The following is a 27,843-nucleotide window of genomic DNA, read 5'->3' as shown; positions in this document are numbered from 1 at the left end:
AGTAGCGGGGATGGGGTGGGCATGAGAGAAAGAGCCAGGACGCGGGGCTCCAGAGCGAAGGAGAAGAAGCCACTGCCAGTCCCCCACCTCAGCCGCCCAGGTTGGGGGGCTGCTCAGGTCTGCTCTATGGACTAGGGTGGGCGGCAGGCTCCTTTCTGTCTCTGCCCTGCTGCCTGCTCTCTTCCCTCCCCTCCTTGGAGAGCCCCTGCATCCCTCCCCCAAGGTGGAATACGCGGGCTTGAGGCTCCCGGGGGAGAGCGATCGGGGCCCGGCGCTGCCCGCGCCACACCATGACCCTCCTGCTGTTGTTCCTCTTGCTCGGCTCCCGGCTCCCCTCCAGCTCCTGCAACAAAGGTGAGTGAGGCGGGGGGCGGGGGCACTGAAGGAGGGGTCTCAGGCAGGGCGGGGTGGGCAGGAGCCCTTAAGGCTCCCTGGCCCATGACAGGTGGTTCTTCAGACCACCTCCCTTCCCATCCGTTTTCTCAGACCTGCCGCCTTCTCTTCTCCCTCGCATCCCCCTTCCCACATCCTCCTCTCCGGTCCATCTCTACCCATGTGCTTCTCTTGCTCCCCATTCCCATCCTGGGCTCTCTCTCTCCCCCTCCCCCAATTTCTCCCTCCTGGAGCTATCTCAGGTCTCAGAAGGACTTGCCCCTGCGGGGCGATACACATCTCTGGGCGGGTCTCCGTTTTCACCGGGGTGTGCCGGGGCTGAGGGTGTGTAGCACATCCATCTGGTTCCTCTCCATCCATCCTGGGGAGAAACTGTTCCCTGCAGCTCAGCGATTCGGAGCACGTATGTTTTGGCGTGTTCCTCTGCATCCGTAACCTTCCGTCTGCATGCAGCTGGGCTGAGGGTTACCAGAGCTGCCCTCTCTGCAGACAGCAGATAAATTCAGCTGGGTGAGGCCGTCCGAGGGACCAGGAGGGAGGGAGGGGGTGGGGGCCGAGGGCTCAAGTAGGTGGAGACGGGCAGGGAAGGGCAGAGGTGGGTGTCTGGGAGTGTTAATTGAGTGGTGAGAGGGGAAGGGAGAAGGAGAAGGGAGATGAGGTGTGGGAGGGGATGAGAAGGGGGTGGACCAGGGTCAAGGTGGAGGCCAAAAAAAAAAAAAGAGAGAGAGAGAGGAATGAAAGGGAAATCAGGAAGAACAGGTGAGGAGAGGGGGAGGGGAGAGTCCAGGAGGGAGAAGACAGGGAGCCCAGGAGTCAGTGAGAGGAGATGGACACAAGGAGAGAGTCGGGGGCCGAGAGGAAGGCAGCAGAAGGGTGGGGTGGGGCGTGAGCTGTGCGCAGCCCCTCCATCCTCGGCTCAGTCTCTGACCTCAGCCGGCTTCCGAGCCTCCTGCCACTTCCTGTGCTGGCTTCTGGGCACCATCTTGTGGCTTTCTCCTCTGCCACTAGAGAAGGGGGTCATGGTGGGTCCTCCGCGAGGAAGGGGCCGGCATTCAGATACCAGAAGGCTTTGGGGGATGTCACTGGAAGAAAGAATGGAAATCAGGATTGCTTGCTCACCATGACATACTGGGGATGACTTTCCTTTTGGAGACTCAGTTTCCCTCTGATGATATGTCTTCCTCTGCCCAGGTCTCGCTGATGGGCCATCGTGGATGTGCTCTGGGAGCTTAGGTGTTGGCTTGATGGGATCCAATAGAGCAGGCCGTGGAGGTTGGCATTGGTGAGGGGAAGGGAGCCCTTCACCAGGCTGGTGGGAGATTGGTCCTGGGGAGGAGACGTGATTGAGTTGAGTCTGGTAGCAGATGGGGAGATCTGGAGGCTGAGTGAGTCCCACATCCATTGTGGATCGGCTGGTGGCTGAAGGGAAGAGGGGTGGGGTAGGCGAGAATTAGGACTCAGCCATGAGTCTGTATAAGAGCGGGGCTCAGGGAGTGTGGGGTTGGGTGGCCTTCTGGGGGACATAGGACCGTGTTGGTTATGAGTGTGTTCTCTGGGTGTGAGGGTGAGAAGCAGGGAGAGGATTTGTCGTGTTTCTAGGCCATTTCTATAATCCCTGAGGATGTCGGCTCTGCTGGGCCCAGCCGTTCAGCATTGATTCCTTTGCTCCATCCCTGCCTCTCTCTGTCCTCCTCCCTCTGTCCTATATATTTTCCCTTCTCTCTTTTCTCCTCTTCCCTCTCCTCTGGGGGAATGGCCTTAGGATGGGGCTTGGCAGGGAGAAGAAGGGATCAAGATTGAAATGGGGTGGTGGTGGTGGAGATGATAAACAATCAGGATCTCAGGAAGCTTCTAGTCTGCTTTTCCTAACCTCAACTCTGCCCTTAATCTATCTCTTCCCTTTTCCAGGGCCTTCTGATGGCCCACCACTGCTCCCTGAAGGCCCGGTGTCCACACTCTAGCTCTTGAAATCCCTAAAGAAAGTCTCCACCTTCTGACCAGGTTTCCCAGGGGACATGGCAGTCCCCCTCCCCCCAGGGCAGGCTGTGGCCATGAAAACTGTCTATCTTGGGACCTCCCGCAGACCCTCTGACTCCCTTCATGGCTGATTTCTTGTCCTCAGTCCTTTCTCCTGCAGGTGCTTCTGCAGGGGCTGGACAGGGTGGTGATGCTGGAGTGTGTTGTCTGGAGGTGGAGGGCCAGCTCACAGGTGCTTCCTTTCCTCTCCCTGGGTGGGGGGGGCAGCCAACAAGCACAAGCCATGGATCGAGGCGGAATACCAGGGCATCGTCATGGAGAACGACAACACTGTTCTGCTGAACCCACCACTCTTTGCTTTGGACAAGGATGCCCCCCTGCGCTATGCAGGTAAGTGGGGTTGGGGCAGAGGAGGGCGGGTAGGATAGAGAGAAGTGGGTGGGAGGGCAGGGGCAAGGGAGGAGAGGGGAGGTCCTGGGAGGGAGAGCAGTGAGGACGTGGGGGAAGAGGAAGAAGTAGACTCTAGGAGGAAACGGGCCACAGCGAGGAACGGTGGTAAAATAAAGGGGGCCAGAGAGGAGGACGTGGGCAGGCGGGGGTCAACGCAGTCAGACTTTGCCAGGTCTCAGACCTGGGCGCTCTGAGAGGTTGCCGCTCAGGGAAGCTGGTGTCGGAGCTGATTGTCTGATAATTAATGCTTTTCCATGTACAAGAGAAGGGACAGGGGTTTGGAAGGAGAGGTGAAGTGGGAGCCTGAGGGGGGTTGGCGAGTGTGGGAAGGAGACCCTGGAGGTGGTGCAGGAGCTGCGTCCTTCCCTCCCCCTCTGGCCAGGCGAGATCTGTGGCTTCCGGCTCCATGGGTCTGCGGTGCCCTTTGAGGCCGTGATCCTGGACAAGGCGACAGGAGAAGGGCTGATCCGGGCTAAGGAACCCGTGGACTGCGAGGCCCAGAAGGAACACACCTTCACCATCCAGGCCTATGACTGCGGCGAGGGCCCCGACGGGGCTAACACCAAGAAGTCCCACAAGTGAGGACGCTCCTGTCCCCTGCCCTCTGCTGCAGGCCCCCCACCTCCTCCCAGGCCCCTCACCATCCTCTGTCCTCGCTGTCACTGACTATCTGCCCCCTCCCCTCTCTGCTCCTGGGGTTTAGGGACGGGGCCTTGTCGTCCAGGAGCCTTCAGCCAAGGGGACAGAAGCACGTGGTAGAACTAGTGGGATCTAATCTTGGCTCTGCCTCTTGTGACCTTGGGCAACGTCTTAGCCTTTCTGGATTTGCTTTTCCTTGTCTGTAAAATGGGGTGATGGTGATGCCTACTTCTTCAGGTTACTGTGGAGATGAAAGGAGATGGTTTGTGTAAAAAGCAGGCGCTGCAGTGCCTGACACTGAAAGGGCTCAGTACCCGGAGTCAGGATGCTGAGAGAACGAGGAAGAGGACGGTACAGTCAGCGCACACCCACCTTCCTTCCGACCGTCCAGCCGCCTGCAGCGTGTCCCACACTCACACACAGAGCATGCGCACACACAGCAGTGGGTGAGGGTGGGCAGGAGATGGCTACGGCGGGAAGAAGGCTGGGGCCCAGGGCTCCGACACCTGTTCCCAGCTCACTTCTCCTTCGAGAATGGGAGCAAGATGGGCAGTCAGGACTCCTGGGCCACTACGAGGCACTAGAGATAAACCACTCCTTGTGATGACTCAGTTTCCCATTTAGAGACAGAACCCTTGCCTCTGGGCCCTGGGTGCCAGGATCTGGGCTGGGGGCAGGGCTCCGCATGAAGGGCTTAGCCCCTCCCCAACCTCTGCTTGCCCCGCGGGGGCCTGGGCGGGGGAGGGGGCACGGCCGGCTTGCTCACTGCACACGTCAGATGACTTGTGACTCTGGTACAAATGCCACTTCCCTGAATGTGTTTGCTTTTAATTTGGTTTTTATTCTGCATCTTCCTTTTTTTCTTTAAGAAGGTTTATTTATTTATTTATTTTTTGGCTGCGTTGGGTCTTGTTTGCTGTGCGCGGGCTTTCTCTAGTTGCGGCGAGCGGGGTCTACTCTTCCTTGTGGTGCGCTGGCTTCTCATCACGGTGGCTTCTCGTTGTGGAGCATGGGGTCTAGGCACCTGGGCTTCAGTAGTTGTGGCGCCCGGGCTCTAGAGCGCAGGCTCAGTAGTTGTGGCGCACGGGCTTAGTTGCTCCGCGGCATGTGGGATCTTCCCGGACCAGGGCTCGAACCCGTGTCCCCTGCATTGGCAGTCGGATTCTTAACCACTGCGCCACCAGGGAAGCCCCTGCATCTTCCTTGATTATCCCATTGGATTTGACTCTCATGAAGGAACAACCGGCTGGACACAGAAGCCTCTGTCTCGCGTGGCTGTCCCCAACCTTTAGCATTCTGTATAGAAGTCATCAAAATCGGCCGCTGGTATCCCCTGGGGTCGTTCCTCACGCCGTACCTCAGTCACCCTTTCCCCGGTGGTGCCCGTCCCTCGCTGTGCCTGGTGCCCTGGCTGGGGGAATGAGCGTGCCCACTGCCCCCGGCTCCAGGACCTGCTGGTCCTGCCTGCTCTGCCTCCCTGTCTGGACTCCTAGTTGTGGCTGACTTTTCCTCGTCCTCCTCCCGCTCTGGCACCTGCAGGGCCACCGTGCACGTGCGGGTCAATGACGTGAATGAGTTTGCCCCAGTGTTTGTGGAGCGGCTGTACCGCGCGGCCGTGACCGAGGGGAAGCTGTACGACCGCATCCTGCGGGTGGAGGCCATCGATGGCGACTGCTCCCCCCAGTACAGCCAGATCTGCTACTACGAGATTCTCACGCCCAACACCCCCTTCCTCATCGACAACGACGGTGAGCGCCTGCCACCCCAGCTGCTCCGCCCTGGGCGCCCGCGTCCCTCAGGACATCTCGGGGCTGTGCCCTCCACTTCTGTCCCTCACATCCTCATTCCTCACCCTCCTTCCCAGATGTGGAGCCTCCTTCCCTAGATTCCTTCCTCCCAGCTTCCCGCTGTCTAATTCACCTGCTGCCCTATTGGCTCACAAGTCCTCCCCAGACTTTCTCTAGTGCGCCTGACCCTCTCCATCCGCCACCCCCACTCCAGGGAACATTGAGAACACGGAGAAGCTGCAGTACAGTGGCGAGAAGCTCTACAAGTTTACCGTGACGGCTTATGACTGCGGGAAGAAGCGGGCGGTGGATGACGCTGAGGTGGAGATCCAGGTGAAGCCCACCTGTAAACCCAGCTGGCAAGGTGAGGAGCTCTGCTCTGGGACCTGTCTTGTAACCCATCTTTCACCTTGGTGTCCCTTTGCATCCCTTCTGACAACCACAGGGGTTAGGCTAGGAGTCAGGGGAGGGATATTTGGGGAAGGCTTGTAGCTGCCTACCCTGGCTGGCTATTTTCGTAGGAGCCCGAGACTGTCCGTGGATGTGGCCGGAGCAGAATGGATAGGAGGGGCTGCCTTGCCCATCTCCATCTCCACTGCCAGCTCCCTCTCACCCCTGCAGGCTGGAACAAAAGGATTGAATATGCACCAGGCGCCGGGAGCTTGGCTTTGTTCCCTGGTATCCGCCTGGAGACCTGTGATGAACCTCTCTGGAACATTCAGGCCACCATAGAGCTGCAGACCAACCATGTGGCCAAGGGCTGTGACCGTGACAACTACTCAGAGCGGGCACTGAGGAAACTCTGTGGTGGGTGTGCTCCCCTTGGCTCCCCGGGCCTGTCCCCTGTGCCCCCTACCCCCAGCCTCTGCCTGAAACTCCTCTGCCTCTTTCTTAATAATCTGTCTTGGGAATTCCCTGGCGGTCCAGTGGGTAGGACTCTGCACTCACATTGCAGAGGGAGCAGGTTCCATCCCTGATCGGGGAACTAAGGTCCTGCAAGCCGTGCATTATGGCCAAAACCAAAAACAGAAATACTGAATCTGTCTTACATCTTCCTTTGCCCATCCATAGATGTGTATATCTGCCGGCATGTGGCTATCTCTTGTGGTCCAAAGAGCACATAAATATGTGGGTGGCAAAGATGCATAATTGTGGCCCAAGAGAGGCACCAGATACATTATGGGACAATGGCAGGGAGAGATGACGAGTTGGAGTTGAGGTCACTGGAGAGCTATTCCTAGCCATTCCTTTCTCATCTCTGAAAGGCCAGAAGAGGCGGTGAGCGTAGCTGTGGGAAATCTTTCCTTGTCCCTCTCTCCCTGCCTGCATATCCTGTTCCCCATCTGCTGCCTCTCCGCTCTGACACCTGTGCCTTTTGGGGCTCCGGCAGGCGCGGCCCCTGGGGAGGTGGATCTGCTGCCCATGCCCGGCCCCAATGCCAACTGGACGGCGGGCCTCTCGGTGCACTACAGCCAGGACAGCAGCCTTATCTACTGGTTCAACGGCACCCAAGCTGTGCAGGTGCCCCTGGGTGGCACCGCTGGGCTGGGCTCCGGGCCCCAGGACAGCCTCAGTGACCATTTTACCCTGTCCTTGTGGATGAAGCATGGTGTAACTCCCAGCAAGGGCAAGAAGGAAGAGGAAACCATCGTGTGTAACACTGTCCCAAACGGTGAGCCTTCCCTAGGGCACCCGTCTGCGTGTGGAGAGACTGGCTTCTTGTCCTGCCTCTGTCACCGTCCAGTCTGTGACTGTGGACGCGTCACTCCTCTCTCTTCATCTGTCAGAGAGCAGTGCTAGGTTTCGTATTGCTGTGATTTACTCCCAGCGTGACAAGCTGGGATCCTACTGCTCTCAGAGTGATGGAACCCTCATCACCCTTCTCATCTGCAGCTGCCTCATCACGCTGCATCCACGTGTAGCAGACTGCCCCCCAGACCTGCTCCCCTTAAAGCCCCCCGTCCCAGCCTGAGTAATGCTGTGCCCATTCTTCCTCTTCCACCACCCCATCCTCCTTCTTTAAGGGCTAGTGGGCTCCAGCCCCCAGGACCCCTCTGCCCTCTATGGCAGCAGCACAGCCCTCTTGAGGGGCTCAGCCTTCACATGCTCTTTCATTTCTGCCTCTTCTCGGAGCTCATCTCTCTTGACCTGAAAAGGAGCGTTGCCCATGAAGTTTGTATTAACCAAAGGACCGGTAAAGATCTGAGTGGGGGCAGGCTGGCCAGTGTCCCCCCTCAGCCAGTCAGAGTGCCCAAGAGAAGCCCGACACTGGACTCTGTGTGTGTGTGTATGTGTGTGTGTGTTTGTGTGTGTGTGTGTGTGAGAGAGAGAGAACCTGAAGGGATGAAGAGAATCCGGCATCCCCTCCCTCCTGGTGCTTTGAAGCTGTTTTTGCCCACGCTTTGTGTTTGACTTCTGTCCCATCCTCTGCCCTCAGAGGACGGCTTCTCTCACTACTCGCTGACTGTCCACGGCTGCAGAATTGCCTTCCTCTACTGGCCTCTGCTGGAGAGTGCCCGGCCAGTCAAGTTCCTCTGGAAGCTGGAGCAGGTGAGGCCAGAGCCAGGCTCCTGGGAAAGCTGGGTGGATGTAACTTGCTTTCAGGCGAGGAGGTCCTAGGGCAGGGGTGGGCATTTTCTGGGTTGCCCTGTGTCCCTTCTTTCAATCTCCACTTTCAGTTCCTGACTATTTTTACACCTCCCTGCCCCCCGCCCTGGCTCCGTTTTCTTGTTCTCTTTTTCCAAGGCTTGTCTCTTGCAGAAAGCACTCCTGGATTAAAAGGAAGTAGGGAACAAATTACTTCGAACACCAAACCCGACCAACCATCTTTCTCCGCTTGTTTTCTTTCATCTGTTTCTTATCTAGAACCTTACCAGTGCAGATGCCTGACTCTCAAGCAGTTAGCATGCTGTAATTGAGGAAATAAGTAATCTGAGGTACATAGATTAGGTTTGAGTCCCGCTAGGGGAACTTCCTAGCCATGAAATCTTGGTTAATATGTTTACAACTCAGTTTCTTTTTTACCTATGAGTTGAGGATAATAAGAATTCTATATCCCAGGGTTGTTGTAGGATTAAATGATGTAATAGACCTTTATAGACTAAAAAGCAGTATATATATGTGTGTGTGTGTGTGTATATTTATATATCCATGCACATATATATATGTATATAAATCTCACTATTTCATGGTTATGAGGGATAAATAAAAATGGGCAAAAAAGAAGAAAAAAGAAAAGAAAAGTCTCTTGAGCCGAGAGTTGCAGCCTCTTCTTTATTCGTTCTCCCAGCTGACCACAGGGACCGTGGGGATGAGCTGGGTTTCCATCTCCTTCTGTGTTTCTTGTAAGCCCCGGTGGAGTGGCTGAGTAAGCAAATGGCTGAAAAAAGGCAGGAAGTGGAAGAGAGAGAAAAAGGGGAACGAAAACCCACAAACTGGATAATTGAGGGCTGTCTCCAAAAGCTGCTTTTTGTGGCACTCTTTTTTTATTTTTTAATTTATTTTTTATCTTTTTTAACATCTTTATTGGAGTATAATTGCTTTACAATGGTGTGTTAGTTTCTGCTTTATAACAAAGTGAATCAGCTATACATATACATATATCCCCATATCTCTTCCCTCTTGCGTCTCCCTCCCTCCCACCCTCCCTATCCCACCCCTCTAGGTGGTCACAAAGCACCGAGCTGATCTCCCTGTGCTATGCGGCTGCTGCCCGCTAGCTATCTGTTTTACATTTGGTAGTGTATGTATGTCCGTGTCACTCTCTCACTTTGTCCGAGCTTACCCTTCCCCCTCCCTGCGTCTTCAAGTCTCTTCTCTATGGCTGCATCTTTATTCCTGTCCCGTTGTGGCACTCTTTTAAAGAGATATTCTGCCATTTGCTTCTTCTGGATCTTTCTCCCACGTTGCTAATACTGGTAACATTCCTCTTTCTAGTTTTCTTTTATTTACCCTTATTTATTCAACAAAGATTTAGTAAATACCAATTCCCTGCCATTCTACTAGGTTCTGGGGATACAATGGGGTCTAAGATGGAACAAAATCTCTGCCTTCATGGAGCTTACATTTTAGTTGAGGAGATAGATTTTTAAAAAGTAAGCAGACATATAAACATGATAAATTGTGATAAATGCTGTGAAAGAAGAAGCGAGGGACTGAGGTAGAGAATAGGAGGCAAGGAGAAGGGAACTCACTTTAGATTGGATGCTCAGGGAAGGTCTGATAGAAGTGAAATGTAAGCTCATCCTGAAGGATGAGACAGAGCTGTGAGAGAGAGTTCCAGGCAGAGGGAAGAGCAGATGCAAAGGCCCTGAGGCAGGAAAGGGATCAACATGTTGCAAGCACGGAAAGAGGACCAGGGAGTTAGAGCACAGTGAACAAGGGCAGAGACTGGATTTGAGGTTGGAGAGCTGGACAGTAATCAGGTGTATGGTGGACTTTGTTAGTTGGGGGTCATTTGGATTTTGTCCTATAAGTCTTTTGAAGGGTTTACAGCAGGGACGTGACCTGATCAGATTTACATTGTAAGAAGATCCCTTTGTATAAGTATAACTGATTCACTTCGCTGTACACCTGAAACTAACACAACATTGTAAATCAACTACACTCCAATTAAAAAAAAAAATCTTAAATTTTGAAGGTGCTCCTCCACCAAATTTGGGATGTATTTCTCAAATTAAATATAAATTTTTGGGATTTCCCTGGTGGCGTGGTGGTTAATAATCTGCCTGCCAATGCAGGGGACAAGGGTTTGATCCCTGGTCTGGGAAGATCCCACATGCCGCAGAGCAATTAAGCCCGTGTGCCACAACTACTGAGCCTGTGCTCTAGAGCCCGCGAGCCACAGCTACTGAGTCCGTGAGCTGCAACGAGTGAAGCTCACGCGCCTAGAGCCGGTGCTCCGCAACAAGAGAAGCCACCGCAATAAGCCCACGCACTGCAACGAAAAGTAGCCCCCGCTCGCCGCAACTAGAGAAAGCCTGCACGCAGCAACAAAGACCCAACGCAGCCAAAAAAAAAAAATTTTTTTTTTGTTGCAAAAATAGGAAGGATTTTTCTAATTTTGCTTCAGAAAAGATTTGGTTACAAGTAATTTATTTAATTTGCAATTAGCTATGTTTTTTCAACAATTGTCATTTATATTTGGGAACATTTGTGAAGTGAGGAGAATCCAATCTTTTCAAATGTAATGAGTTGTTAATGAATACTAAGTTTGACAACATTAAATTCAGTAGTGATTTAAAGATTAAAAAAAAAAAAAAAGAAGATCCCTTTGGCAACTATGGGAGGAAGGTCTCGGAGACACCTAAGAGTGTAAGTGCTCAGACGAGACTGTTGTAACAGAGAGAGACTGGGGACTTGAATGATTGGGTGGCAATGGAGATGGAGAAAACGGCACAGAAACCCACAGCTTTTAGTTCTGTTTGGACTTGGGATGGACAGCACCTGCTGACGGACTCCTCTTAGGAATGTTGATGCTTTTAAAGGTTTACCTGCAGAGTGGAATTTTAGGTACGAGGTTGGAGCCTGATAGATTCTGGGCAAGGATATTACTCCTTTAGCTGGGTGGGCAGCAATTCACCAGTAGGACCTGTTGATAGGACAGGCACTACGAGGGACTGTGCCCTGCCTCCCAGGAGGTGGGGCGGTGCCTTGCGTTCGTTCCCTGGGGATGATGTGACTGACAGGTTCCTGCCCTTCCCCACCCCCAGGTCTGTGATGACGAGTGGCACCACTATGCTTTGAACCTCGAGTTCCCCACGGTCACACTCTATGCCGATGGCATCTCTTTCGACCCTGCCCTCATCCACGACAATGGTCTCATCCACCCGCCCCGACGGGAGCCTGCGCTCATGATTGGGGCCTGCTGGGCTGGTAAGTCCCGCCGAGCTTCTCCATGGAGGCGCTAATGGTTGGGACCTCCAGTGGCTGATGGAGGAGCAAAAGGGCAGCCTGACCTCATGAGCTCATCGCCCTGCAGTTGGGCAGGGAGGCCGGGAAAGATCTCTTGGGGAGGAGACCACAGCCCCTCAGGTGTCCTTCCTGTTGGACTGGTCATCACCTCTGACGTGGAGGAGTTTCCTGCTCAGGCAACACCAGCATCTTTCTTTCTGTAACTTCAGTCACTTCCCACTTTGTTCCATCCAGTGATGATGACTCCACAGCCCATTCCCCTGCTGGAGGACAGGGACCCTGCAGAGAGTCAGCAACGTTCTAACTTTTAAGCTGTTTCTTTCATTTTTTTCTTCTGGGAGGTGTGTGTGTGTGTGTGTGTGTGTGTGTGTGTGTGTGGTGTGTATGTGGTGTGTTTGTGTGTGTGTGGTGTATTTGCATATGTGGTGGGTGTATGTATGTGGTGTATCTGGTTTGTGTGTATAGTGTATCTCTGTATGTGTGTGTGTGTGTGTGTGTGTGTGTGTGTTGTACCAGAGCCCTTGTGTTTCCTCAGCAGCATATTTGGAGTTTGTCTATAACAGAGGCCTGAGATAATCTCAGACATGACAAAAGGAGGGTTGGGATTCATCAGAGAGGTTCAAGTCCTACACGGGCAGGGGCAACGCCTGGAAGACCTCCCCGTCCTCTCTGTCAATCTGGCCACACATCTCTGAGCTCACTGGCACTTTTTCTCCCCCAGAGGAGAAGAACAAAGAGAAGGAAAAGGGAGGCGACAACAGTACGGACGCCACAGCAGGTACTTGCGTGTGAGATCTGGAGGCCGGAGAGCTAGCATCTCAGTTTAGGGCTCCGGCTCCCGCTCCCGCGTCCGCATGGCCCTACCCGGCCTCACCGTTCGCCGCCTCGCCCACCACCAGGGGGCAGAGCCTCCGAGCATCGCAGCCAGGCGGGCTCGCCCGGGAGAGGGCGGCCAGATGGAGCCGGGCTGGGCGCCGGTGTCCTTTCCTGCCCACGGAGTGAAGTCGAGGGTTCTCGTGCTGGCTTTCCGCGTGGCAGAGCGCAGAGGGCAGGAGGCAGCCACGCGGCCGGGAGAGCTGGGCATCCCTGAAGCTCACGCGCATCCTTCCCGGTGCTCCCCGCATGCACCGTGAAGACCCCCTCGCGCACTCTCCTCGTTTTCTGCCTTGAGTCTCCTCTTTCCTCCCTTTGGTCCTGCTTTCCTTCTCTTTCTGCCTCTGCCGGAAGCTTTTCTCATTTCCGTGGCTTCTATTTTTCGCCCTCCGTCTCCCCCCCCTCCCCGCCCACCCCCGGTTTTATTCTGTCTTCTCGCTCTGCCTTGTCCCATCTTCCCTTAGCCTCCCTTGCCGCTCATCAATCTTTTCTTCTTTTGGCTTCCACCTGGCTCCTTCCCGTCTCCCTTCTCCAGCCTGCTGCTCTTTCTCTCAGCCCCCTCTTCTTACGCCTCCTCTCACCTCTGGCCCGCCCCTGTGTTCCTGCCCTAGGAGACCCCTTGCCGATCCACCACTACTTCCACGGCTACCTGGCTGGTTTCAGCGTGCGCTCAGGTCGCCTGGAGAGCCGTGAGGTCATCGAGTGCCTCTATGCATGTCGGGAGGGGCTGGACTATAGGGATTTCGAGAGCCTGGGCAAAGGCATGAAGGTATCGCCCCTTCCTCTAGCCCCCTCCCTCCAGGCATGGCCCCTGACCCCGCCCTTCCCCACCCCCACCTCTGCTCCCTTCCTCTCCCGCCTCTGGTCGTGCTCTCAGCCCTGTCTGTGTCTGCGGCCCAGGTCCACGTGAACCCCTCGCAGTCCCTGCTCACCCTGGAGGGGGACGATGTGGAGACCTTCAACCATGCCCTGCAGCATGTGGCTTACATGAACACTCTGCGCTTTGCCACGCCCGGCGTCAGACCCCTGCGCCTCACTACTGCCGTCAAGTGAGTGTTGGGTGGGCGGGCCAGTCACAGAACAGAGCCAGACAGCGTCAGAACTCCTTGGCCTTAGGCACCACCGACGGCTAGGCACACCTCCCTCGTTTCAGGGATGAAAAACTGACCTGCCCAATTGACACAGCAATGCCGGGAGAAGGGCCTGGACCAGACTCAGATTTTCCAATAAAGGGTTCATGACTCTTCCCACTGAAGCACACCTCCAGGATTTGGGGGGTTTTAATCTCTGTGTCTCTGTGCTGATATGTAAAGTGGGACAGAAGAGGGTACTGGACTGGGAGCCAGGAGACCTGATGCTAATTCTGACTCAGTACTAGTTCTCTGGATGACCTTGGGCAAAGACCTCTAGTTGCTTGATTCATCCACCTCTTGCAAGATCAAACAGGATGATCTAAGTCTGGGGATTGGCAGCCGATGGCCCCAGGAACAAATCTGGCCTGCTGCTCATTTGCATATTGTTTATGGAAATGAGCTGCTTTCACCCTATGATGGCAGGGCTGAGTAGCTGGGACAGAGACTGGTACAAAAAGTCGAAAATATTTACCGTCTGGCCCTTCCTAGAAAAAGTTTGCTGACTTTTGAGTTCTAAGTGAAGGATTCTGAATTCTTTAAATGAAAAACTGTGCATTACTTCAAGGTTTAAGTATATTAGGTATTTAAAAATACAGACTGAGAGGTCATGAAAGCCTAAGAGTTATGGACACAGAGTCTTTTACTTACTAGCTTTTTAAAAATAAATTTATTTATTTATTTTTGGCCGCATTGGGTCTTCGTTGCTGTGCGCGGCCTTCTCATTGCAGTGGCTTCTCTTGTTGCGGAGCACGGGCTCTAGGCGCGCAGGCTTCAGTAGTTGTGGTGCGCGGGCTTCAGTAGTTGTGGCACGCGGGCTCAGTAGCTGTAGCTCGCGGGCTCAGTAGTTGTGGTACACGGGCTTAGTTGTTCTGCGGCATGTGGGATCTTCCCAGACCAGGGCTCGAACCCGTGTCCCGGGCATTGGCAGGCGGATTCTTAACCACTCCGCCACCCGGGAAGCCCCTTACTAGCTTTTTAGCACTGAGAAAATGCCATAGAGCAGGGATAACAATAGAATCTAACTCATGGAAGTGTTGTGAGGGTAAATGACAGCATCCAGATCAAATGCCCAGAGGAGCACCTGTTCTGTCAACACTGGCTACTGTTATACGAAGGCATTTTCACCCCGTATTATGTTGATGGGGCAGTTTTTAGGAGCTACTGCCATCCAGTGGGTGGATCACATAATGTAAGGGTCAGGATTCCTGTGTTCCCTTCTCCCCTGCTCTGCCTCAGTTTCTCCAAAAGCTATCTGAAGAGAAACATCTCTGACTTGTCCCTATCCTGGCATGGGTGGGTTTGGAGAGGAGAGGGCTCTGAGCCCTGGACAGTGACTGGGCATGACTGTCAGGCCTCCCAGAGCTTTGGAAGGCAGGGGCAGGGCTTTGGGGAATTGGGCTGCTGGTCCACAGTGTGGTCCTGGTGGGGAGCTGAAGGCCACGGCAGATGAGGTCACGTGGGTGCAGATCTGCGCTGAGGATGCGCCCCACCGTGTTCTAGTCAGAACTCTAGCTGTTAGAGGGCTCTCACCCAGCTACGAAGGTATGAAGGGCTTCATCCCTCAGGGACCAAGGAATGGCTTCATCCCCTTCGTAGGCTCAGGAGTCACGGCAGAGGGAGGGCTCTGTCTTCCGGCTTAGCGTGGAGCTCTGCATGGGGCAACCCCACAAGGGGGGAGTTGACACCCTCTTTGTTGACTGTCTTATTTGAATTCCTCCAACCTCTTTCCCGCCCAGGGAAGAGGCTTATCCAAGGACTGGGAACCTGACGTTGCTCCTTCAGTAGAGGGAAGGGGCCTTTTTCCTTTATGAGGTTAAGAAAGGGAGAAGTCTCATTTCTCCATTTTAGGGCTACCATGTGGTTAGCGCTACCCTAACACTTCCTTGAGGTTGAAGGAGAAAATATAGAGGGGTGTGTGTGTGTGTGTGTGTGTGTGTGTGTGTGTGTGTGTGTGAGAGAAACAGGGAGAGACCGATACCCAGCGGCGCCTTCCTTCCTGTGATGCACATCCTTGCCCTGGTCCATGTGGCTTCCCTAGCCTCCAGTGTTCAGTGCTTGGACCTCTGTCCATTTAAAGCCAGATTTATGCAGCCATTCAGTCAATGCAGGTTTCCCCTAAGTTGTTGTTGTTTCTTAATCTCTTGGATTCTTGGAAAGCTCATCTGGCTACCACATCCTTTTCTCTAGCTTTGTTCTCTTTCCGTAGCTCTTGAATTTCTTCCTGCTTGTTGTAAGCTCCATCTAGAAGTTCTGCCAGCACCTCAGACAAACGAGCTAAAGCTTAATAATGAACTTCGATGCCTGAACTAGCCCCTCCCCCTGAATTCTCTGCTTCTGTAATGGTGTCTCTGTCCTTGCAGTTACCCCGGCTTGCAGCTTCTGAATCGCCTTTGATTCCTCCGTCTTTATCCTCCACACCCCATCGGTTACCAGGTCACCTAGATCCCGCTCTGCGCCCATGTCTGGCATCTGTCTCCTCTTTTTCCATCTCCAGCAGCTCTCATTACCTCTCATCGGGCCTATTGCTCTAGCCTCCTAACTAGTGGACTATCTCTAGTATTCTAACTTCAGTTCAGTTTCTACCCAGAGGCTAGGTTAGTGATCTGAAATCAGAATGTCCACCCTCACACTTCCCTGCTGAAGAAGACATCCATGGTTCCCTCCTGCCCACTGCACAAAACTTGTGCTCAAAGCCCATGACCATCTGGCCCAGCGTTGCCTGCCTCATGTTCCTCTACTCCCCTTCATGTATTCCTCACCCTCCACTCTAGGGTCAACTTTCTGCCCTCCTCCAAAGGCTAGCTCACTTGCTACTTCTCTTGATTATTCCTACCCTCCCTTGCCAAATGCCCCACTCCCATCCTTAGCCAGAAACAACCTCTCCCACTCTGAACTCTCGTGGGTTTGTGTGATGGTGACCACGTTGGCTCTTGCTTTAAGGTTTGCGTGCCATTTCTAGTCTCTTGACCAGTTCATTAGTGTCCTTCGGGTCTGGACCAGCCCCCTAGTACCTTTTGGGTCCCCTTTGGATCACCCATCACAGTGGGAGTGTCTGTTAGAGTCTGCGCTTCCAGAGTTGGCTGGGGTTGTTTTCCAGGAGGCTTTGATCTGGCTCTCGCTGGACGACTGTGCAGACCGTCTCAGGTCCTGCTCCTTCTGGTACAGGAGCTCAGCAGACTGTGGGTCTGGTACCTTCAGGGGCTCTGCGTTCATGGTATCCGCTGAGGTTGCACCTTCTCCCTCTGGCTACAGTAGTCAAGCTGGGCCTGCTCGGTAGTGTGTGTGATAGTCCTTTCAACAGAATCATTTCTGTTAGCCCGGGTGTAAGGACCACAGGCCCTGCTCTGGAATTACCACCTCCCCTGTGAAGACTGCTTGTTCAAGGGCCACTTCCTTTTTTTTTCGGCTGTGCCGTGCACCTTGCAGGATCTTAGTTCCTTGACCAGGGTTTGAACCTGGGTCCAGGGCAGTTAAAGCGTCACGTCCTAACCACTGGACCACCAGGGACTTCCAAGGGGGCACTTGTTTACAAATAAATTCGACTAATGCAAACCCACATGGTGGCTGTGGTTTAGTGGAAGAATCGCGGCCTTGGAATGAGAAGAATGGGTTCAAGCCTGGCCCGGGACACATATTTCTTATGTGGCCAAGATGCTTGACCCGAGAGCTTTGGTTTTTATCCCTATTGCAACAGCAGCCACGGAAGGTTAAATGAAAGAATGTGGACAAAATGCTTCACAGAGCAGCAAGCACTCTGAGAATTACTGATTGGCTGGAGGCAATCCTGGGAGCGTGTTCCCCGAGCTGCTGTGCTGTTGTTGGTTTGGGCCAGCTCAGTCCTCTAGGGAGGGTTTGTCTGGTACCAGGATCAGCGAGGCTTCATGGGATGGTGGATGCAGGTCCAAGATGGTCAGATTAGCTCACCTACTGAAATGTGTTTCTCTGATTCTGGAGGGGATGAATTGGAGACACTCCAAGCAGGAGGACATCCTTTTTTTTTTTTTTTTTTTTTAATTCACGTATAGTTGGTTCACAGTGTTGTTGTAATTTCTGCTGTACAGCATGATTCAGTTATACAAACATATATGTGCTTTTTTAATATTCTTTTCCATTATGACTTATCATAGGACATTGAATATAGTTCCCTGTGCCATACAGTAGGACCTTGTTGTTTATCCATTCTATGTATAAAAGCTTACATCTGCTCACCCCAGCCTCCCACTCCATCCCTCCCCCAACCCCCTCCCCCTTGGGAACCACCAGTCTGTGCTCTACGTCCGTGATTCTGTTTCTGTTTCATAGAGAGGTTCGTGTTGTATTTTAGAGTCCACATATAAGTGATATCATAGGATATTTGTCTTTCTCTTTCTGACTTATTTCACTTAGTAGGATAATCTCTAGTTGCATCCATGTTGCTGCAAATGGCATTATTTTGTTCTTTTTCTGGCTGAGTAATATTCCATCGTATATATGTACCACATCTCCTTTATCCATTCGTCAATGGACAGTTAGGTTGCTTCCATGTCTTGGCTATTGTGAATAATGCTGCTATGAGCACAGGGATATATGTATCTTTTTGAATTATAGTTTGGAGGGCATCCTTTGATATGCTCCCCACCCCCACCCCACTTTTGTTGTTGAATATTTTTTCTTTTTTTTTCGGTACGCGGGCCTCTCACTGTTGTGGCCTCTCTCATTGCGGAGCACAGGCTCCGGACGCACAGGCTCAGCGGCCATGGCTCACGGGCCCAGCTGCTCCGTGGCATGTGGGATCTTCCTGGACCAGGACACAAACCCGTGTCCCCTGCATCGGCAGGCAGACTCTCAACCACTGCGCCACCAGGGAAGCCCTGTTGTTGAATATTTTTTGACACGTATCTACCAGATATTGTACTGAAACACACTTTTTTTTTTTTAACATCTTGGGTGAAGAACTATGTATGTATATATATTTCTGTAAGTTCAGTTTGTAAAATACTGTTTGATAGATGTTCCATGGTCTTGGGGGTAGGGCATTGGTGATGTCATCATCCCCATAGGTCAGGGCTGCCTAACCTTCTGTCCCTGGCCCTTCCCTGCAGTGGTATCCTCCCTGGAAAGGGTATCTCCCCCTCCAGCTTTGCTATGGGGGTGATGGTCGTGCAGAGACAGTATCCCCCTTTCTTCCCCTTTCCCTCCCTGACACGGGGTGCTCTCTGTAGAGGTGGAGGCCCAGAGTGGTGGTCAGAATATAGATTATAAGGGAGGGGATGATGGGGTCACAGGCTGCCTCTCTCCCTCTTCTCATATAGGTGCTTCAGCGAAGAATCCTGTGTCTCCATCCCCGACGTGGAGGGCTACGTGGTGGTGCTCCAGCCTGATGCCCCTCAGATCCTGCTGAGTGGCACTGCTCATTTTGCCCTCCCAGCTGTGGACTTCGAGGGACCCGAGGGGGTCCCTTTGTTCCCTGATCTTCAAATCACTTGCTCCATTTCTCACCAGGTGGAGGCCAAAAAGGACGAGAGTTGGCAGGGCACAGGTAAGGGTGACCTCAAGGAGTGACAGTGTCCAGAGAAGGGGTCCATGTCTGGAACCAGAGTGAAGGAGAAGCTCTGGGGCTGGCCATGAGAGCGACAACATCCCTCATTCACTTTTCTAGAACCACTGACTGTTAGGAACGAGAGCCAGCGGGAGACCCCCGGGTGTCAGAAGGTTGATGGGTAGTGACGTTGTTGACAATGATGCTGGCAGCTCTCAGGGGATGACCCCGGAAGGGGAGGAAGCGTGGCCATGAGGTGGGCCCTTCAGCTCTGACCCACATCCTGACTGCCTCCTGTCCAGTGACAGACACACGCATGTCGGATGAGATCGTGCACAACCTGGATGGCTGTGAGATTTCTCTGGTGGGGGATGACCTGGACCCCGAGCGGGAAAGCCTGCTCCTGGACGTGGCGTCCTTGCAGCAGCGAGGCTTGGAGCTCACCAACACGTCTGCCTACCTCACCATTGCCGGTCAGTGGGGCCCAAGAACCTGTCCTCTTTCCTTGGGTGCGCCCCTCCCCATGGTCAAGTCTCTGGGAAACTCAGAGGGTCCTCCTTCCAGGCTCAGGGATGTGGCCAAGTGCCCCCTTGCACCTTCCCTGCCTGGAATGTCCTCTGGCTTTCGGATTGTCCCTAGAGGTGGTGGCTGGGGTTGAGGCTCCTGATGGTTCTTTCCCAGCTTCTCTCTCCATCCCAGCTCACCTCCACTTTGGTCTCCACTCTTCTTTGGCTCAGTCTCTGAATAGCTTTCTTTTTTTTTTAAAGTTATTTATTTATTTTTGGCTGCATTGGGTCTTCATTGTTGCTGCGCACGGGCTTTCTCTAGTTGTGGTGAGCGGGGGCTACTCTTTGTTGCGGTGCGCAGGCTTCTCACTGCGGTGGCTTCTCTTGTTGTGGAGCATGGGCTGTAGGCACGTGGGCTTTGGTAGTTGTGGCACACAGGCTCAGTAGCTGTGGCTCGCGGGCTCTAGAGCGCAGGCTCAGTAGTAGTGGCGCACAGGCTTAGTTGCTCTGTGGCATGTGGCATCTTCCCGGACCAGGGATCGAAGCGTGTCCCCTGCATTGGCAGGCGGATTCTTAACCACTGTGCCACCAGGGAAGTCCTCTGAGTAGCTTTCTAATCCTCTAGCCGTTTGGTACTTGCCCTCTTCTCTGTCTTGCGTCTCACTAATCTCATGGACACAGCACAGCTTTAAGTCTAGTGCTCATCTCTTACCGTCTGGTGGTAATGATTTGTTGGTAGCTTCCCAGGGAAGCCTCATCCTCTCTGAAGGACGCTCCATCAGGGAGAATAGAAGATGAGGCGGTCAGTTCCTTCCTGTTTCCGTTCCCTTCCAGAGCCTCACCGAGAACTTCTGTGTTATCCTCTCTCCGTTTCCCCCCTGCTGCCACCTCCCTCTGTCCTGCAGGGTGTTCCTATTTCCTTCTCTCCATCCCTCCTCCCAGCTCTCAGAGGAGGGCGGAGGCAGAAATGGAGCCTCGGTTACTCTATCCCAGTCAGTCGGAGCTGGTGGGGATGCAGGGGAGCGTCTCTCCATCTGAGAACTCGGGTCGCACCCCTGTTGAGGGGTGGCAGCTGGTGGGAGTCTGGGAGAGAGACTCCAGGCCTCTTCGCTGGCTCCTGCCCTGAGCTGCCTCCTGGTCGCCAGGGGTGGAGGGCATCACTGTGTATGAAGAGATCCTGAGGCTGGCTCGTTACCGGCTGCGACGCGGGGCTGCCCTCTATGCCAGGAAGTTCCGGCTTTCCTGCTCAGAAATGAATGGGCGTTACTCCAGCAATGAATTCGTCGTGGAGGTACCCAGAGTCCCCTTCCTTCCACAGCCAACCCCGCTGGCGAGGAGCCGGGGTGGGATGGAAATTGCAGCCCAGGGGACTCCTGGCCCCGGTGGGGAAGCTGGGGGGCAGCGGGGGAGAGCTGGGCCCTCGGGGGCTGGAGGAGGGGCGGGGAGAAGCGAGCGTGCCCACTGAGCCTGCCCTCGCCCCAGGTCAGCGTCCTGCACAGCGTGAACCGGGTCACTCACCCCAGCCACATGCTCAGCTCCCAGCAGTTCCTGCACCGAGGTCACCAGCCCCCACCTGAGATGGCTGGACACAGTCTGGCCAGCTCCCACCGGAACTCCAGTACGTAAGGCTGCGTGGGTTCAGCCGGGCGGGTGGGTGGAGGGAGTGGGTGGGCACGAGCGTCCTCCCCTCCACCACTGGGCCGTGGGGGTGGGGTGGGGGGAGGAACGGGGTGGAGCCATGGATTCTGTTCCCTGTGGAACTTGACTTAGTTGACGGCCGTGATCCAATCCCTTTATCCCCCAGATCATTCACTTTGCCTAGTGGAGAGTCCGAGCCTTGGGTCATCACAGGGGCACTCATGCCTGGGATCATGGTCAGTGTGGGTTTAGCCTTTGTTGTTCCTGCTGCCCTCCCCCAACAATATCAAGTTAGCCCTGGACCTAGGGATCCTCAATAGTGAAGCTACCAACTATGTATTAAGCACCTACTGTGTACTAGCACTGTCCACAATACAGTTAAGAATACAAAATTTATAGGATAGATACAGTTCCTATCCTCAAGGAGAAAGTTGGTGCTATTGCGTGTGTAATTATGTGCTAACTATAAAGTCATAAGACTGTTTCTAAAACAAAATATGCAAACACGCCAAGTATTACATCCAGCTGGAGCGCTGCCCTTCAAAGCAATCTCATTCCCTGGCCATGATTGTTTACTAGTGATGCAGTTTTTAATTCACAATTTAAGAGTTACTTAATTATAGAAAAACTAGAAACTATAAGTATAAAGAAGAAAAGTCAGCCATAATTCCACCACAATTGGCCATTGTTAATATGGTGTTATTATTATGTGCCAACTTTTGTCTGTGCCTGTAATTTTTTTTTCTTTTAACAAACTTGGGATCAAACTATTTTGTAACCTAATATTTACACCTAATATTATAAAATGAGTCTTCTCCCCCATTGTTAAAGACTGCAATGATTCTGAAGTTGCTGGAAGTGATTTTTGGAATCCCTTTTGAGAATTGCTTTCAAAGTCAGTTTATGAGGTGCATTTATTTTTGTTCCTTTTGGTACACACCTTGCCTTTGGCCCAGTTCAGTATTACCTGACTTCAGCATCCACTTTTGTCAGAGTTGGCTCTGTGTTTGTAAACATAAAACCAACTCTCAAAGGGCAGAGATTTGTCACTTTTTTAAAAAGTCAAAAGGCGTATCTCAGGCTCTGAAGGCAATTCCCTAAAGAGTTCCAAAAATGCTTTCTTGGGAGGTCATGGTCACTGAACCCTACCCTGAAAGGACAGCTCGCACATCAACCATGTAATCGGAAGAATAATGAACACATCGGTGTGCCAGGCACCCTGCCCGTGGGCTTTATACCTATTAACCCAGTGAATCATTACAGACAAAAGATGGAATAGGTACTAGAATTATCCCCTCTAAAGGCAAAGAAATGGAGGCCCAGAGAGGTTAAGTACCTTATCCAAGGTCACACAGCTAAAACACGGTGGAGCCAGGATTCGAATCGAGGCAGCAGGATTCCAGAGCCCGTGCTCTAACCATCACCCTCTGTACCCTGTCCATTTATGTTTGATGCTTTAAAAAAAAAAGTCTCGTTACTTTATAGTTGCACCTAATTTGGGGGAGCTCCTTAGGGCTTCCCAGTATGTCTTTGACTGAGGCTAGCTCCCTGGTACCCCCGGAGTTCAGTCTGTTTTCCTCTCCTTGGACAGGGGCCACCACTGCACTGCCTCTTGTGTTTCCCTTTCCCTGGGGCTGGCTCCCTTCGTCCTTGCTCTTTCTGAAAACAACTGCAGACGCCTTTTTAAGTGTTCTTCCTGTGATTCCTACAGCAAAGCAGATGGAAGTAGGTGTGAGGAGGGAGTATAAGGCGTAACCAAGTTGCAAAGGTTCTAGGAAGCTTTAGAGGTGTGTGAGTGAACTAAACCTGTTTTTGTTAAATAGACTTTTGGGGCCACAGCTCCCTAGCTCTTCCTCCAGTTCTTTCACTGGGAATCATCCCACTCAGCCTCTTCGGGGCTGGATACTGGGTTCTGCCACTCAGATTAGGCTCAAGGCGCGTCCAGGTTGGCGTTGCTGCTGGGCTCGGTAAGACTCTCACCCTTGTTTTCTCTGCTTGCTCTGAGATCCCACCTGAGAGCGGCAGCCTGCTTTTGCCTTTTCCCCTGATTTTGGCCTGAGTAGGACACAGAGTTCATAGTTCACCTGAGGGCCCTGGTGACTGACATCTCCTGAGCTTATCAGGAGATCCATTTCATCAAACCTGTTCTATGTGCCCTTCCTGACTCTTCAAGGTGTTCTCTCCCTTTCCCCTCCCTCCCAGCCCCAAGAGTGGAGTTACAGGATTGTGGTTTTGCAATTTCAAATTACTCTGACCATGCAAAAGAGTAAGAGATAGAATTCCCTCCAACGAGACAGGGGCTTCATTTCTCTGAAGCTCCCAAGTGCATGAGGAAAGAGAGATCAGTGTGAACCAGGACAGTCAGCCGGGGAAGGTCCGGTGGTGCATTCAGACCTTGAGCTTGGACCTTGAAGGGTGGAAGCGTAGATGGACGTGAGGGAGAATGAGAGTTTGAGAACTGAGGGTGGGTGGGTGGTATGGGGGAGTTGTGTTTAGGGAGAACGAGGCTGTCTGAGAAGGGTAAGATGAGCGATGAAGACAACATTTATCCAGTCTTCCCAAATGTTGGTGCACATCACAATCGCCTGGGGAACAGTGAAAACGCTTGGTGCCTAGGCCATACCCAAACCAGTTCAATCAGAAGGTCTGGGGTCGGGGGCCAGGTATCAGGGGTGTTTAAAGAGCCGCAGGTGATTCCAACGTGCAGCCAAGTTTGGAACCATTTCCTGGTTTGTTACCTACATATATCCGAGACTTTGCGGAAAGACCTGCAGTGCGATAGGATACAAATAGAAAATGAAATTGGAAGCGAGGAGGAAAGGACAATGAGGAAGGAAGACGATGAAGCCAAGGGATAAGTCAGTTCATAAAATACCTGCTGTGAGATGCTGTGACGTTGCTAGAATGGCCAGAATTTGGACTCTGGGCTTCCTTGTAGCTGAAGCAGAAGGGAAGCTGAGCAGTTAGGAAAGTCCTAGGATGGGACCAACCAGTGCTGCAGGAGAAGCCCAGGGACCCAGAGCAGAAGGACGTTTCTCTCTAGGCTCTTCAGAAAGGGGGCTCCACGTGGGGCTGTGGACAGGGCTTCAACGCTGTCTCACAATCACACGGAACCAGGAGTTTCACACGGGCCACTGGCTAAAACTAAAACACCCCTTCGTGTTGTCCTTGGAGGTCATTCAAGGCCAGAATCAACTGCTTGGGTCTAATGTAGAAAGAAAGGTTGACGGTACTTCCTAAACTCTTGATTTTTGTCTGTAACTAATTTAAAAATCCTCCCATCTCCCTGGCCTCCTGGATGATTAGAAACTAACCATACTTGTCTGCCTGCAGATAGAGGGTCTGCCTTTTGTCTTTCTTGTGGTCATTTCTTATTCCAGGCAGTCAACTTGGCACTTCCGTCACCAGGCCAGGGGCTCAGAGGAGCCAATGCATTTGATTAAGGCACAGAACAGCAGCTTTGGCTCGTCATCACTGTGCCCCTAGAGCTATGTGCCCCCTGCTATGGCCTCCACTCTGAGGAGGGGTTTCTGCTCCTTCTAGAGCCTGGGCTTAGCCACAGGGGCATTCTGCTGGTGGGGTCACTGCCCTCGGATCTTGCCCACTGACACGAAGACGTGGGAGGGGCTGTTGCCTACAGAGGAGCAGAAAGGGCAACTCTGCCTCCCCCGTCTCTTCCCCCATCCCCAGACAGTTGAGAAATTCTCATCCAGCCAGGCCTGTCTCTCCCCGGAGCCAGTGCCCGGGAGCCCACCTGGCCTGCTCAGCAGAGTCAGCTCTCGTTGGCCCCAGGTGGGCTATGGGTCAGGTCAGGCTGGGGACCGACCTGGCGGAGCGCCGTCAGGGCGGCCTCAGGGAGGGGTGAGGGTAGTATGGCTACTCAGGCAGGGGGTGCTCCCACACCTGGGTGGCTCTGGAACGCGTGGCAGCGTGTGTGTGCTGCCGGAGGATGGGTGTGCCGCAGGGGTGGGGAGCTCCTGTGCTGTGTGCTTCCCTGCGCTCTGCTCTGTCTTTCAGCATGTGAGCCTTAGAGGCTGTGGGTAAATTCGTGTGCGTGTGTGCATGTGTGTGTGTGTACAGGAGGTGGGCAAGGCTGTGCTCACGGCTGTTGGCTCTGTGGCCCTCAGGGCCGAGGTCTGTGGGGTTTACACCTTCCTGCAGGGGTTCTCCTGGTCTGCCCAGCTGGCGGGGTGCTGGGTGGCACTGCATGTGTGGCTCTCCTGTGCCTTGGTGGAGACCCTCAGGCGCGTCCTTTGATGCTGCCGTGCGAGCAGGTCTCCAGGTGGCTGGTGTGGGCAGCTGTGCAGGCCGGCAGAGGCCCGGTGCAGGTGTGGGGCACGGTGAGCCCGGTCCAGCTGGGTGCCCACACGCTCTTCCTGGGCGCGTACCTGCGCCTGCACGTCTGCTTTGCTGCCATCAGCTCTAAGGTCCGAGTGAGGGTCCACGCGCCCTTCTGCGTCTCACTGCCCTTCAGAGTCCACGGCCCCCTGAGCCCGGGCTTCAAAGTGAGGCTGCGGGCCCAGAGGCTTGACAGGGCCGAGGGGGAGGTGTACCCCAAGGGGAGCAGAGGCCCCAGGTGTCCAGGAGGCTCGAGCCCGCAAGGAGATGGGAGGTGTTACTGAGCAGGGGTGAGCTCTGTCCAGGTGGGCGCGTGAAGGGGCTGCTCTCTGTGCCCTGGACCTGTGCCCAGCTTGGGTGCCAGGCCACGCTTGGATCTTGCTCCTCCTATTACGATGCAGGAGAAAGAACATTCTCTCCTCTTGCACTGTCAAGCCTGTGTGGCCGCCTCCCTCCTTTCCCCGCTGGGCTCTGGGGACCTCCTTCCTGGACTACGTGGTCCCTGGGGAAGGCACAGGCAGAAGGACCCGGCAGGGCCCAGGCTTTGCCCTCTGTGCGCTGAGAACAGGGCTGCTCAGGACAGCGTTGGGCTGGGAGCCCTTCTCTTCCCCCTGCCCTCGCCTCCTCTGCAGATCTCCCTCCCTCAGGCTCTCTGTCCCTCCCCGTCTCCGCCTTTCACCGGGGGGAGCTCTACTTTTCCTCCAGCTTCTGCAGGGCAGACCCTTCTTCTGGGCCATCATGGACCCTGCCTTCTGCTCGGGGACTCCCTCTGCCCAGGCCCCCGACTCCGCCCCTGAGCGGAGTGTGCTCAGGTGCTCCTGGCTCTCCCCGCAGTGGTCCCGAGTGCTGCGACCCTCATCATCGTGGTGTGCGTGGGCTTCCTGGTGCTCATGGTCGTCCTGGGCCTCGTGCGCATCCACTCGCTGCACCGCCGCGTCTCGGGGGCCGGCGGGCCCCCGGGGGCCTCCAGTGACCCCAAGGATCCCGACCTCTTCTGGGATGACTCAGCTCTCACCATTATCGTGAACCCCATGGAGGTAAGCGGGGGGCGGGGGGGCGGGGCGTGTCGGCAGCGTCGGGGCGCAGCTGGGGCGCACTGCCAGCATGCGGACTCCCGCTGAGCTCCCCCTCTCCCTGCCGTCCCCAGTCCTACCAGGGCCGGCAGGCCTCCATGGCGGGCGCTGCGGGCAGCCAGCAGGAGGACGAGGACAGCAGCGACTCCGAGGCAGCCGACTCGCCCAGCAGCGACGAGAGACGCATCATCGAGACCCCCCCTCACCGCTACTAAGGCCTACACCCCTCCCCAGACAGAGAGAGGATTCCGCCCTGGTGAGACAGACACCCCCCCGAAGAGAGAGGAGGACACGCTGAGAGAAGAGAGACCCAGAGGGAGCAGCTCTTGGAAGAGTCATCCTTTAATCTCAGAATCCCGTGGCCCTACAGGAGCCCACCCCCTCCCCCTCTCCCCCAGCCCACCCCCCTCCGAGCCTCTGGGCTCCTCCCCCCCCGCCCCCCCCCCCACCCCCGGGGTGGGAGACTTTGGCAGGCAGCCGGCCCCTTCGCTCACCCCTGTCTGTCTCTCCCCATGCCGGCCACGCGCTGTATGGGTTGTAGGGCGGACTGAAGGAAACCCTGTACCCTGCCCTTGCCTACTCTCCTGTCCACAGAGACCCCCACCAGACCCCCAGCCGGGCCTTCCCTGCTTCTCTTATGAGCCCGCCTCTCTCCATTTCCTTCTGGGGATCCCTGCTTCTCCTCCTGGCCCCCTTCCCTCCTCTCCTTGCCTGAGGTCCCACGGCCCCTGCCCTTCCTACAGGACCCGGCTGTGGCTGGCTTGTAGGGGCCCCGGGTGTATTATATATAATGTATATTTTTTCATGTCGTCGTGAGCGCAGCCCCTGTGTTCCGTGTGCAACTCACAGCCTCGTGTGCGTGTGGCATCGTCACGTCTTGGGGTTAGGGTAGGGATGGGTGTGCTGAGGAAGGGGACACACCCTAGGGTTTTCAAATAAAACAACCAGAAAAAAGCTCGGTGAGCTGCCTCTGGCCTGGCTGATCCCCGGTGGGCGCTGTGCGGGTGGCAGCTCTGGGGTCTCGGGCCCCTTCGGCCTCTGAGCTGAAGTAAGGGGCAGGGCTGGTTGTTTCCCACTGTCTTCTTCCCTCAGCACCTGTGGGAAGAGTATAGACAACTGAGGGAATGCCGCAGACTCTGGGTCTTTGTGGGGGACATTGTCAACCCCTCCCCATCTCTTGGAATTTTCAGCCTGGGGTGCCGGGGCGCCCTGCCCGCGGAGTCTAGGGAGAGAGTGCAGGCAGCCCTGCTATTTGTTTTTTATAAATTTATTTATTTATTTATGGCTGCGTTGGGTCTTCGTTGCTGTGCGCGGGCTTTCTCTAGTTGCGGCGAGCGGGGACTACTCTTCATTGCGGTGCACGGGCTTCTCATTGCGGTGGCTTCTCTTGTTGCGGAGCACGGGCTCTAGGCGCGCGAGCTTCAGTAGTTGTGGCGCATGGGCCTAGTTGCTTCGTGGCATGTGGGATCTTCCCGGACCAGGGCTCGAACCCGTGTCCCCTGCATTGGCAGGTGGTTTCTTAACCACTGCGCCACCAGGGAAGCCCAACCCTGCTGTTTGTAATAACAGAGAACGGGCTCTGAGACATGTCGCCCAGGCTGTAAG

The 27,843-nt window shown here is 54.3% G+C and overlaps 1 protein-coding gene across 1 annotated transcript; it reads left to right on the top strand.

Annotated features, from left to right (window-relative positions):
• The first annotated feature begins 24 nt into the window (after positions 1 to 24).
• On the top strand, positions 25 to 27,520 carry CLSTN3 (calsyntenin 3). The gene is made up of 18 exons (XM_060166994.1): positions 25 to 354; positions 2,638 to 2,760; positions 3,203 to 3,398; positions 4,999 to 5,207; positions 5,461 to 5,610; positions 5,868 to 6,053; positions 6,637 to 6,918; positions 7,684 to 7,796; positions 10,958 to 11,120; positions 11,881 to 11,937; positions 12,644 to 12,801; positions 12,933 to 13,081; positions 18,457 to 18,683; positions 18,986 to 19,156; positions 20,335 to 20,480; positions 20,672 to 20,807; positions 26,000 to 26,202; positions 26,313 to 27,520. The coding sequence occupies exons 1-18, from the start codon at positions 291 to 293 to the stop codon at positions 26,451 to 26,453; spliced, it is 2,874 nt and encodes a 957-aa protein (XP_060022977.1). The 5' UTR covers positions 25 to 290; the 3' UTR covers positions 26,454 to 27,520.
• Positions 27,521 to 27,843: the final 323 nt, after the last annotated feature.

This window comes from Lagenorhynchus albirostris, chromosome 11 (genome assembly GCF_949774975.1).
Source record: "Lagenorhynchus albirostris chromosome 11, mLagAlb1.1, whole genome shotgun sequence".
NCBI lineage: Eukaryota > Metazoa > Chordata > Mammalia > Artiodactyla > Delphinidae > Lagenorhynchus > Lagenorhynchus albirostris.
The sequence above is the reverse complement of the archived record's forward strand: the minus strand, read 5'-3'. Positions and strand labels throughout refer to the sequence as shown.